The 12879-nt window shown below is 37.3% G+C and overlaps 1 protein-coding gene across 1 annotated transcript; it reads left to right on the top strand.

The window, feature by feature from the left end:
- The first annotated feature begins 5285 nt into the window (after positions 1-5285).
- On the top strand, positions 5286-9046 carry LOC141764844 (uncharacterized). The gene is made up of 4 exons (XM_074630486.1): positions 5286-5431; positions 5626-5964; positions 7450-8838; positions 8892-9046. Exons 1-3 carry the CDS (start codon positions 5380-5382, stop codon positions 7629-7631), a joined length of 573 nt encoding a protein of 190 aa, XP_074486587.1. The 5' UTR covers positions 5286-5379; the 3' UTR covers positions 7632-8838; positions 8892-9046.
- Positions 9047-12879: the final 3833 nt, after the last annotated feature.

The following is a 12879-nucleotide window of genomic DNA, read 5'->3' as shown; positions in this document are numbered from 1 at the left end:
TTAATGGGTATTTGTAGCGTATATGTCGAGACATGATGAAAACCAACGTCACTCTTCTGGTCACTCAGTTTCAGGTTAACAGATATGACACAATTTCCGAGGAAAAATTTAAAGTTGTGTTTTGCTGTGTCTGCAACACATTTACGTACATCTGCATTTGTCCTTCCTGTTGAATAGATCATTTGATGACGGAGCAGTGTGTCAACACCACACAGGATCTGATAGTGTTCTTTATCCTTGTTCCGCTTTCTCTTCACTTTCTTGATAATGGTCTCATCTGTGCATAAAACCATGTACAGAAATGAAGACACATTTCATTTATTTTACCTTTTTGCAAAGCAATGGTTTACTGTGATACTTTCAAACCGAACCTGCACTTTTTTTTGAAGCCTCAAATCAAGTGTCTTATCATTATTTCTGCTTCAGTATCAGGCTAAACTTGTTTGTTTTTTATATCAATTAATCACATATTATGGTATCAGATTGTTTTGATCCAGATTTGAGATTAATATTGCAGAATTTGGATCTTTCAAACCATAATTTGGATCTCAATCCTGCCCCCTATTGGACACATAGCATTACAACATGTTGTTAGGTCATACCAGCGCAGGTGGATCACATGAAAACTGATTGGTAGTAGGGTAGTTTTTATTTTGAAATTAGTTTTACACTGATTGTTAAGTGTCATTTCACTGACTGGCACAAACCTCCAGCAGTAGTGGCCCGGCTTAAAAGCAAATATGAACGTGGACACATATAATCAAGAAGTCCCAGAGGTGCTCAGGTTCATGAAAGGTTTGAACGTCTACATTTCCATGAAAACTGGACCAAACCCCACCTGTTGATCAAGACCTCGTGTTGTGGTTAAGTTAAGTTAAGTGGACCTTAAGTGAGATTGTTTAACATAAATAAATGCATCTTTAGAAGTAATCAAAATTGCCCTTTTAATATTTATAAGTATGATCTTTTTCATTCTTGAAATATGGAACTCTTCTTCCTCATTTGCTGAATTTATTCCTTTCAGGTCACGAATGTGCATTTGAGACTACGCTTAATGTATCCAACATAAACTTTGTTTGCATTAAAAGGTTTCTCTGGTCACAAGGCTGTTAAACAAATGAGATAAAATTCACAAAGGTTTACAGAATATTTGCTTTACAACACTATGACCTTTGGCCTAAAAACTGAACATATATAGAGCTAATAATGAACACCTGAGAGACTCAACAAAAATGGGTATATAAGCTCAGTTGACCTATTAGGAACACATGCTAATACAACAGTGCTGCAATAAATCCTACCTTAACTAAGGTTATAATGTTTAGTTTTTGTTGCTTCATGGTCATTTTGGAGGCTGCAGATTATGGTTCTGGTGAATTGTATTGCATTATACTGACAGGTGTTTCTATTTTTTTGTCCACTCAAGGGTAGGCTAAATGACAGAAATGATATAGCTTAATTCAACCCTTGTTTACACTCAGAGTGATTGAATAGGAGTTCAAGTAAACAGAGTTAACCATTTTAAAAGAACACCAGCAATATAAGAATTGTCACGTGTCGCCAATAAAACATTTACAGTGAGGAGATCCCTGGAAATACCCCGAATCAACAGAGTATCAAGTTTCAAAATCTGTTAATTATTCCTGGAGGCGTGAGCAACGTTTCTGAGAGACACGGTTTAGTTTTTTATTGGTTGGAGCAGACTGCAGAACAAGTTAGGTAAGTTGATCTGTGCAGTGAGATGAAAAGGAAGTTGGTTTCAGCTGCTTTTATAAACATAAAAAAGACAGATAAGCTCTATTGTACACAGAGAAATGCTCTTTCTGACAAAGCGTTCAGGCGTGTCACACAGTAAGAGTCCCTCATGAATTTCCTTATGAACCTAATGTTTGCATGTAGGCTATAGGCAGAAGCTAGAGGTTTTAACTAAGGGGTTGATGCACACATATAGATGACATCAGGACTGAAAGAGAGTTTACTTCTGCTAGTTTATGCTCACAGTCTTTACTTTGTCAGTCAGTGCTTTGGCATGGATTTTAATGTTATCAGTCCAGATTTCCCAGGAAACACTCAGTGTTGCATGGATGTGCAGATTGTCCTCTTAGTGTCAGTACATCCTGGTTCACTTTTGGACATCACATGTAAGATAAGATAAGATATTCCTTTATTAGTCCCACAGTGGGGACATTTGCAGTGTACAGCAGCAAAGGGGATAGTGCAAAAATCAAGATACAACACATTGCAAAACAAAAGTAGATGGGCATATAAAATATGAACAATTTAAATAGAAGGAAATATAAAAATGGGGGAATATTAAAAAATTGGAACAATATATACAATAAGCAGACTATTAACACAATTGCACAGGTGGAAATATGATATTGCACAGTGAGAATGAAATTGCACCTGAAGTATTGCACAGTATCAATTGAAGTTGCACCTGAGTAGTATTGATAGACAGTTGGTGTACAGTAAAGTGCAGTCATTGTCAGTTTGTGTGTATTTGGTCTACTGGGAGCAGTGCTGGTTGTGGAGTCTGACAGCTGCAGGATGAAATTGTCCTGCATGGGGTGGGAGTCATTCTCTATCATGGATGACAGTTTAGCCATCATCCTCCTCTCTCCCACCACCTCCACTGTTTCCAGGGGGCATCCCAGGACAGAGCTGGCTTCCTGATTACTTTATCAAGCCTCTTCCTGTCCACAGCTGAGATGCTGCTGCCAGTCAAGACCACTTCTGAAAGTCTATAGAGGCTCAGAAACAGGTCAAAGGGATGGTATCTTTTCAAGGCCACATTTGAAAGTCCATGCATTTTATTTATTTTATTTTATTCATTTTATTCATTTTATTTATTTTATTTCATTTTTTAATATTATTTTGCATACAGGAGTTATTTGATTTGTTGACAAAAATGTGACAATGTTCATGTAAAAAAAATCAAGTGCATGGAGCTATGACCATAGACTTTCAAATATGGTCTTGAAAAAATGTGTGGGAGTTCAGAACAGAGTCTGTGGGATCAGTGTTTTTAGGATTTTTAATGTAAATGGGGTCAGTCAGCGGCTATAGGGTCAAAACTTGATTTTTTGATTGCATGATTATTGTAATGTGTTGTAGTATACTGTAAGGTGTTCCTGTAATTTCGTCCACCACCTGTATGTTAAAAGCTATAGCTTTTGTTGCAGTTGCTTTTATAGTTTTTTTTTGTGGCCTGGGATGATGTAAATACTCATAAAAATGCCCCCACTGTGTCCACAAGCACATGTCTGTTTTGTACCTGTTGAGTCAAAATAGCCCCCAAACCCTCCACTAGGGGGCGATCTCACCTCAGTCTAGTAAACAAGCTCTGGCCAGGTGGCACAATATACAATTTGTCAAATAGAATATATATATATATTAATATAGATAATCATAAGAAAATGTAAATAAATGGTAAATGGACTTGCATTTATATAGCGCTTTTCTAGTCTTCCAACTACTCAAAGCGCTTAAAATAAGAAATATATATAACTACGTGCAAATAATACTGCTGAAAAATAAGATATATGCAAATAATATAAATGCATGCATTTCTAAAAATGCAAGAATAGTGTAAAGTAAGAATATTAGTTTGAATGTTCTGTATAAATACATGCAGTGATAATGCCAGTGTAAACGAGATTATTGCACAGCTGAATTATTACACTGTTAAGTCAGTATTGCACAGTTGAAGATATAATAAATTATGGGACTCTAGCTCTTGATAAGAGTCAAAAATTATAAATATATATATATATATATATATATATATATACAGTCTAATGAACATGTCTACCGTTTTCTAGACTGGACAAGGTTATATTTGATCCTAAATACAATCTATTTACTTTATGTTGTTGACATCTGTATGACAATAAAGTAGAATAAATTAAATATCTCAGTTTGAGAAGTTTACAAGTAAATGTTTAACTTACATCCACTCCCCGTGAATTGGTTTGGAATGGCCCTCAATATGGCGGGCCCTCCATGCGAACCTGCAAACAGAGTGGAAGTGGGTAGGGAGAGGGTGTAGGGGGTGGTTGGTGAATTGGGCCATACTGTGGGGTTAATGAGGCAATAGACTTTTTTCACATCAGACATCTTGATGGTCACAAGTGAAACAAATTTTCTTGAAATGAATTATGTCTCAGTACATCAAGTGTCCCACAATGAGAAAGTGTGCTCCAGCTGGTGGGCGGTGCTTGGTATTTCCTCAACTGAACTCAACATGGCTGCCAGGTCACAAACTTTATCATTTTACAGCTAAACAGTACACTACAAGATGTTTCTGAAAACATTTGAGGAGAGAAATAGGCATTACAGTAACAGAATATTGATTCATATTTTATCAGCGCTGCCTAGTTTGACTGACGGGTTTGTGAGTGATTGACAGCTGCTCAGCGACGGCAAGGCTCCAGCTCGGCTCTGATTGGTTGTTTTCCTCCGGTCTGTGAAATCTTGCAGATGCCATAAGGAGCACCGGAGGACACAGAGACACATGATTTTTTCAGATTACCTTTTTCATGCACTACTGTCAGGATATAGTGACTGTTTTATAAAAATACTTCTTTTTTTATCATATTTGCTCCATTTCTACCTACTTCAGCTTTAAAGGTCCTATATTATAAAAAAAGTGAGATTTTCATGTTTTTTTATTATAAAGCAGGCTAAAGTCCTATATAAATACTGTGAAAGTATCGAAACGCTCAATCCACAGGGAAATACACACAACCCGTATTCAGAAACTCTGCATTTGAAACAAGCTGTCAGGATTTCTGCCCATTCGTGATGTCACAAATATACAATATTTAGACCCTTGACACAATTTGAAATGTAAACATTCTAAATGTGTCCCAGTTTATTCCTGGTTGCAGTGCATGTGAATGCCATCTGCTGACAGGAAGTAAACAAGGACCCAAGCTGTTGCCTAGCAACGCAATTCTGTTGCAATTTTGTTGCAATTCTGTTGCAATTCTGTCAAAACAGAGCGTTTCAGACAGAGGGAAAGTACAGGCATATTCAGGCCAACAGTATGAGGAAAATAAAGGGTTTTTTGAACATTACAGCACGTAAACATGTTCTAATAGAAACACAAAATACAAGTATGAACCTGAAAATGAGCACGATATGGGACCTTTAAAGGTTGTTTAGTCTTTATCTTTTCTTCCATCTACACATTTTCATCGTCTTGCCTTCAACATCGCAGCGTTGTAGCCAAGCTAGAGGTCTCGTCACTGTCTAAGGATCATAAGGAAACGACTGGTTGCACATCATCACCCCACATCAAACAGTAGAGGAAGCCCTGTTTGTCGTGCTATCTGTGTGTGAGACACACAGACGATATGCAGTCAGTGCTGCAAGATGATGCACCTCTGTTGGTTCACACTGTTGCTCTGTCTTTCTGCCAGTGCAGGTATACGACCATTTACTTTTCTTAAAACATTTTTAGAAAATTGTGCAGGTAATTGAAGTCTGCCTGCAACGATGTTCACCAGACCAGCTGAGAGGAATATTTTTAAACTGTGCCGTTGCTGCTTCCAGAAATACTGTGTAGATGGTTCATGTTTTAAACCCTCTAATCAGACAGCTTGTCTCTTTTTATGACAGAGTCCAAGGCAGTGTGGCGAGTGTCCGGCGAGAGCGTCACCTTGAAGTGTTCCTTCGCAGGATGTTCCAACATCACTAAAGGGTATGATGGGATGTATCTGTATCAGGATGCTGAGGAGAGGGCAGAGGTGTTTTACTATCACCCCAATCCAGGATCAACTGACAAAATCACCCCAGGGACTAGATACACAGACCGGATCCAGACCAACGGATCTCTGAAGTACCACACCATCACCATCAGCAACCTGACTGTGGATGACTCCGGTTTCTACAAATGTGTCTTCATAAAGTTTCCAGGTGTGGAAGACGAATGCAGCGTCTACACACTTTTTATAAGAGGTGTGTTTTCTTTCTTTTTTTCTTCTTAAAAACGACAAAGTTTTCTCTCAAGGGTAGTAAACCAAGTACTGTACAGTGTATAAATACAGTATGTACCTTTTTCAGTAACCTATGTCATGCTGCTTTATACTTCTTGTACATATCATAGGGAAATGTATTCTTTACTCCACTACAAAATTGAAGGCTATAGTTACCAGTTACTTATGACTAAGATTTTACATACAGAACATATGAGTTTATAAAATATGATGCATTTATAAAAAATACTCAACAGTATATAAAATTGGTATAACATTTGTGACCCCACTGCTGTATGTGTATATAAAAAAAAGCCAATTCAATTAATTGATGTTCTGTCCCTTTTCTTATATGTAGCCTAGAAAAGTATTGAAGTGTTAACCCCTCCCTTAATTTGCCACAAACTCGGCTTGCACATTTGATGAAAGTGACAAAATACTGAAATGACAACGACAAAGAAATTCACAGTATGTTATCCTACATAGTGATGTTACTGTTTGGGGTCAGTTAGACTCCAGAGAAGTCTAACACTTTTTTACACCTCTTTATTGTGATAAAACTCCAATAAAACAAATATACTTACAGACTAGATCCAAATAGATAGCATATGAAAATCTATTATTTTATTCCCGTAGCTACTGTGCGTTTTGCCGATAACATTACGTACTTTTCCCTCGGTAAAATATTCAAATGCAGGAGTTCATGTGTAATATTTTTACGTTGTGTTATTACTTCTCTCATTAAGTAAATAATCTGAATGTGCAACCACTGGTGGACCATGTCTGTTACTTATTCTGAGCCATTTCCTACAGTATGTCAGGGCCAGCTTAAGGCATAAATAATAATAATAATAATAATAAAAATAATGCCAGTGGGCACCCTTCCTCATTTTCTACATTGAGGTAAGAAATGAATAAATAAATAAATAAATAAATAAATAGATAAATAGATAAATAGATAAATAAATAAATAAATAAATACACTTTTCAGCCCATAACTCTCTTTCTCACACTTTTTCATTTGCCCGGCCGCACTTATTTGTTAATAAAAGTGTAGATTTCATCACTTTATTTATATTATAATAAATACAGTTATTTATGAAAATAAAAATCTTGATATTTATCTTAAAACCATTGTGATGTTTGATGTGTGTTGCGGTTTACGGGGCTAGGGTTAGAGTTCTGGGGGGTATAATTTGAATAATCAGAATTTCGCCTAGGGCACCAAAAGGGCTAGAGACGGCCCTGCAGTATGCGCTTGTCTATCTACATACAAAGTGATTATCTACCTTCTTTTAGTTTTAGATGACCTCTCCCTCAGGTCTCTGTCATTTAGAAGTAAAAAAAATATAGTTAAAGTTGTTCTACAAATGCTATCGCTATATGGAATAGGACTACTACAGGACCATCTGCATAAAGACATTTTATTTGGTGTAACCCATGTTTGCCTTGTCATAATTTCACTCAGGAGAGGCACCATGTTCCGAATCAGCAGTGGTGGCTCTTGCCCTTACCAACGAGAAAAGTCCACCTTTGGTGTTAATCCTCATCGCCGCCTGCACCATCACCCTGCTGGTCACTATGATCTTCATCCTGCTGATCGTCCCCATGGTGAGTTCAGATTTCCCTCTACACGCTGTTATAAACTAAATATCCAAGCAGCTCTGCCTGCTTCAGCTGTAGTTTCCTCTTGTGTGTGCAGATAGTATTCACTCTACATGTACACATGTATCAGTCTTTGACCTAACTGCTATAAACACAAGGTTTACCTCTTCAGTCCACATGCTGATTACTTACAGTAGTAAACCACTGAATGCTGTCTGCAGGGTGTGGGTGCAGCTTCTTTAAACTTGTCCGTCTGTTCACATTTCCTCCAACGTTGTCTCAAGATCAATATCATTTGTCTTGGTAGGAGGAGTTTCCTCGACTATACCGAGACATCTTGCTGATTTTTCACTTGCCATGCTTGAAACATTCAACCGTTAAGGAAATAGTTTTTCATTAAGGAAATGGCACTGACAGGAAAAGGCATGTGAACCACAATACAAGCGGTTCACACTCTTCAGATCCTTGTTGTTGTTGTACAGCAATATACAGAGCAATGCAAGAATGTAATTCCCTCCCAAATCATTTTACACAACAAAATACTATATATGGTTTTAAAAAAACACTAAAAGAGCATTACTTAAGAAGAAACTTTAGTAATAATAAGTATTCTTGGGTGTGTAAGGTATTATGGGCATTCCATGTTAAATGATGATATTTATCTGTTAGATCAACTGCAAGTTCGCATCCCATGTGAAACCAACGTGTACTTGTCTTTGTGTTCGCAACATTAAGTTTCACTTGCACTTTTCAAACTTAGTTAAGTTAAGGGGAAAAGATTGTGTTTTGGCTAAAAATAACTAAGTGGTTTTGATGCCTAAACCTAAAGACGCTGTTTTGTTTGTGTTCAAAGCGTAACATTTCATTCAATGTGTTAGAACGTGTTGCTTTTAAGTTTCGCTTTAATTTTTACAATGTAATAGGTGTAGCAGGCCCCTACTGATCCACGTCTATGGTGCTTATAATGACCGATTATAGGAAACACACATTTAATGAGCTGATAACAGTCAAATCGGTGCAGCCAACATGAAACGTTAATCTATTTTATTTATTTTTGTCAGAATATTTTTTTTTCCCTCAGACAAATCCAACATAATGCTTTTCCCTCTGCTACCCCTAATATACTGTACTTACCTTTATACTGACTACACACAACTCCTCCTACCCTTACCTGCTTTACTTACCTGCAGAAAGAACGCCAATCCTGGCACTTACAGAAAAAGCATCATACTGCACCTGTGGAAAAAGTCTTGTATACATTTACGTTAGATTCTTGCTTTGCCATTTCTCCTAAAGGAAAACTAGTGTGACCAGTGACACATAGTTAAAGAGCCACATCCCTTGAGTTGGTTCCTTCTAACTGATTATAGTCTGTGATGTGAATTAAAAAATCTTAAAATGTCTTTTACTGTTATCATTTGCTAAAAAATTCAGTCTTCAGCTTTTCCAAATTTGATATTGATCAGATATTTTTGAAGGATGCATGAGAAGGCTGTGAAAAAGTACATGTGGTACAAACCACTGACTTAACTGGGGGGATGTGTGTGGGTGGGTGGTTTGCATGTCTACAGTTAGTGTAGAGCTCTCACACAATATATGAATACAAGTATAATCTATATATTCATAATGGAGTTAATTTGGCACAAATATGAAACATAAAAACTAAATTATAGTTATTGTAAATCGATTTTAATGTTAAGAATTGTAATTGTGTATCACTATTAAGGGAATGAATAATATGTTTTCATTTATTGTGATAATGTTTGTTTCTAGTTCTGTTTTTTTTTTTGCTTTTATTTTTTTCTTGTGTATATGATGTGTAAACATGTACTGTATATGACACAACATTTGTGCTGTAGAATCAAACGTCATGCTGATTTTATTAAAGTGGTTTCTAAACTATATCAGATGTTGTACTTTGACAACAAAGCGTGCGAATGGATTTGCGAACAAATGTAGAATATTCAATAAAAGCAACACAGATTAACTGACTTTTGATTTTTATCAATGCAAAATGATCTCACTTCACCACCACCTCATCACCAGACTTGTGTTCCCGTCAAACTGTACAGCTGGTGTTTGTAGGTGGAGGGCAGGAAGTGTGAGTCAAACTGAACCACACGTGTTACACAAACAAGGTCTGACCGACACTGCAATGATACCCTTGATTCGTTTAATAGAATAAACTGTTGATCTTTTATTTATTAAAATGGAGAGCACCTGCTGTAGTTCACATGCCCCTTAGGCCCATTCTGTGGTATTTGCACATTCATCGTCAGCCACTGACCCAAATCACATGGTGGTATTTGCTGTGACTGAGTGTGGGTCTGTTCACAACTGAATGCCACCTATTTCATCAGAGCTTACTTTCTGACCACTGTGTTTACCCCAGTTCAAAACCACCAGTTTTCACACTTCCCTTTATTTGACCTGTGTACCTTCTCCAGCAGCGTATGCCTGCTGTTTATTATTGTGTTACCAGTTGCTTCATCTTTTCAGCCTTGTGCTTAATTTGACCGTATCTGCCTTTTTAAAATTTTATTTTTTAACCACTGCCAGCCTGCCTTTGTCTTGATTCATTGATTATATGATGATAAAAATACACTATGATTGCACTGTAGTAGTTAATCACCAACGATAAAAACACACAAAAACCTTATGTGTGTCCATTGTGGTCCGCTGGCAGGGAGCAGGTTGCAACCTCCGGGTCTGAGAAGTGAAGCCAAGGAGGAAGTGCCTTAAACTTGCATTCTTTCTAACAGCCAGCAGGGGGCGACTCCTCTGGTTTCAAAAAGAAGTCTGATTGTATAGAAGTCTATGAGAAAATGAGCCTACTTCTCACTTGATTTATTACCTCGGTAAACATTGTAAACATGAGTTTGAGGTCTCAATTGCTAGTTTCAAGTCTTCGTCAATACAGCATGATGTTCATTTAGTAAATTATGGTCCCATTTAGAGTCAGATAGACCATAAAGCAGGGGATGCTTTAGAGCGTGGCTATCTTGTGATTGACAGGTCGCTACCACAGCGTTGTCCGGTCTGAGAGTTGTCCGTGTTTTCGTCTTACAACTTTAACTCTTTCACAGTGTGTTTTCAGTTCATGAAAGTTAATTATAACCTTTTTGGTCACCTGAAAATGTCTTATTCAGCATTAGGTTGTATTTAGCTCCACCCTCTCGTGTCACTTCCAAATAACAAGATGACGACGGCCAAAATGCTCAAGGCTTCAAAACGGCAGTCCACAAACCAATGTGTGACATCACAGTTACTACGTCCACTTCTAATATACAGTCTTATGTCAGGGACCAAGCAGAAATGACAAAGGGAACAAAGGTGTAGAAAAGAAGCATGGCTTTACAGTTTCAAACTTTGACAACAAATGACAAAAGTGAATAAAATTATATAACATAAGAAACTAGAAAAAGTAGCTAGAAAAAATGCAGGTCAACTAAGCAATAAAGAAAACTAATGTTTTAACCTAACATAACCAAATCGACTGAACTTCCAAAAGACACACAAGGGGGTTATATATCAGTTAATATTGTTATATACACACACATGGAGTCCTAAACAGACACAAGGGGGAAACTTGACCAACAACAAAATTAAACATCTAACACACTTAAAGATATCCAATGTTTTAAGCTTCTAGCTAATGATAACAAATCCAAACAAAAAGAGATTTTATTTGAGAAGTCAAGTCTCCGCTTCCTCCGTCTGCCTATTGGCTCCTGTCCTCAAAAGGCCATCTCTCCCAGGCTGCAGGCCTTTTGCCAGAGGAGCTCGGTAAAACACAAAAGTAAGTGTTACTTGCAAATTAAAGAGCCATGTGTGACAGTATGTTAACCGACTTGTGTGCACCCAAATTGGGAAACAAGTGTGTAATATGAGAACACAAAAGCCATAAAGGGTAGTGTCATTTCTTTGGAAAATTTCTGGGTGTCAAAATGTGACCAGATATGAAAAAAATACTAACACTGGTGGACAGCTGCTGATGTGGCCACCACGTCCACACAAACCACAATAACCTCAGATAAACACTACGGCTGACGTTTTCCAAGCCTACTTCATAATATAAACCGGCTATACTGAGAAACCATCTTTTTAAGGACACGTTGAGGTTTCTGATGGTTTCTGATGTGGTCTATGTTACGCACTTAGAGAGTACACCATTCTACTGAATGAAGAAATTAGATTTTACCCGTCAAACTCTTAAATACGACCTTAAATGACCTTTTGTGACATTGCTCTGTGTCTTTAATTAGTCAAAAGTACCTTAATACTGGCATTATTTATTTTTTTCAAATAGCTTTAAATGTAAGCAACGTCTTAATATAGATAACCCTCTTTTAACTGCTAAGCTACCTGAAACGGTCAAGTTGAACATGTAGAGACAGATGGAGTAAAATTACCCCGTCAATTATTATTATTTTTGCCTTTTGTAACTTATTTTGAAGAGTTGAAATAGTCCTTCATACCAGGAGGTGACAGCAATCGTCAAACTGATTCTGGACCAAAGGAAGAATATGAAAAGTAAAATAAAGCTTACCTACTGTAGCTAAGAATTTCATTCTTTGGCTTATCTTCAAGAACTTTTAAATCCTTTTACTCAGTTCATTGATGCAGTGTGCTCGCTGTGACTGCTCTCTTGTTACAGACTATTATTTGACCAGGTAAAGATTGTTTAAACCTCATTTGAGTACTTTACTGAGTCTGCTTTTGAGCCGTTTCACCTGCAACAAGTTGTAGACTGCTACATTTTCACGCCCTACTGATTATTGTGTTTAATTATGAACATGTTTGCTGCATAAATGTATATGAATGGAAACTGTATAGGCGTATCAATATATAGTATAAACACAGTAAAATTTGGGGAAATTGTGTAAAACTGAGGAGCAGATATTTGTCCGGTGTAATACAGCAGACACTTTGTCATGTCATAGCAGAAAAAGCACTAATAACACCATCCATTTAGATGCTCCAGTTGCAGGTCCCTGCTAATATGCATGCTGGCTCAGTGGGGCACTTACATGAAACCATCATTCTTAGTGTTATCAGTACCATGTGCTGTTCCTGCTATAATAAGAGAGATGGTCTTGATGTTATAGCCTAATATTGCTGTAGTACAACAGCCATGTTTTTGCCTTTCTTGCTTCGGAGTGAAAGCCATTGAAGTATTGCCAGTCTCACTTTTCACCAGAAGAGGGCAGCATTGGACAGTCGTTTTACTGCAACACACATAAACGTGCCACTGATTATCTGATAGTCATTGCAGTCCATCACAGAAGTGCAC

This window comes from Sebastes fasciatus, chromosome 3 (genome assembly GCF_043250625.1).
Source record: "Sebastes fasciatus isolate fSebFas1 chromosome 3, fSebFas1.pri, whole genome shotgun sequence".
Taxonomy (NCBI): Eukaryota; Metazoa; Chordata; class Actinopteri; order Perciformes; family Sebastidae; genus Sebastes; species Sebastes fasciatus.
Note: the sequence above shows the minus strand (reverse complement) of the source record. Positions and strands in the feature narration are given on the sequence as shown.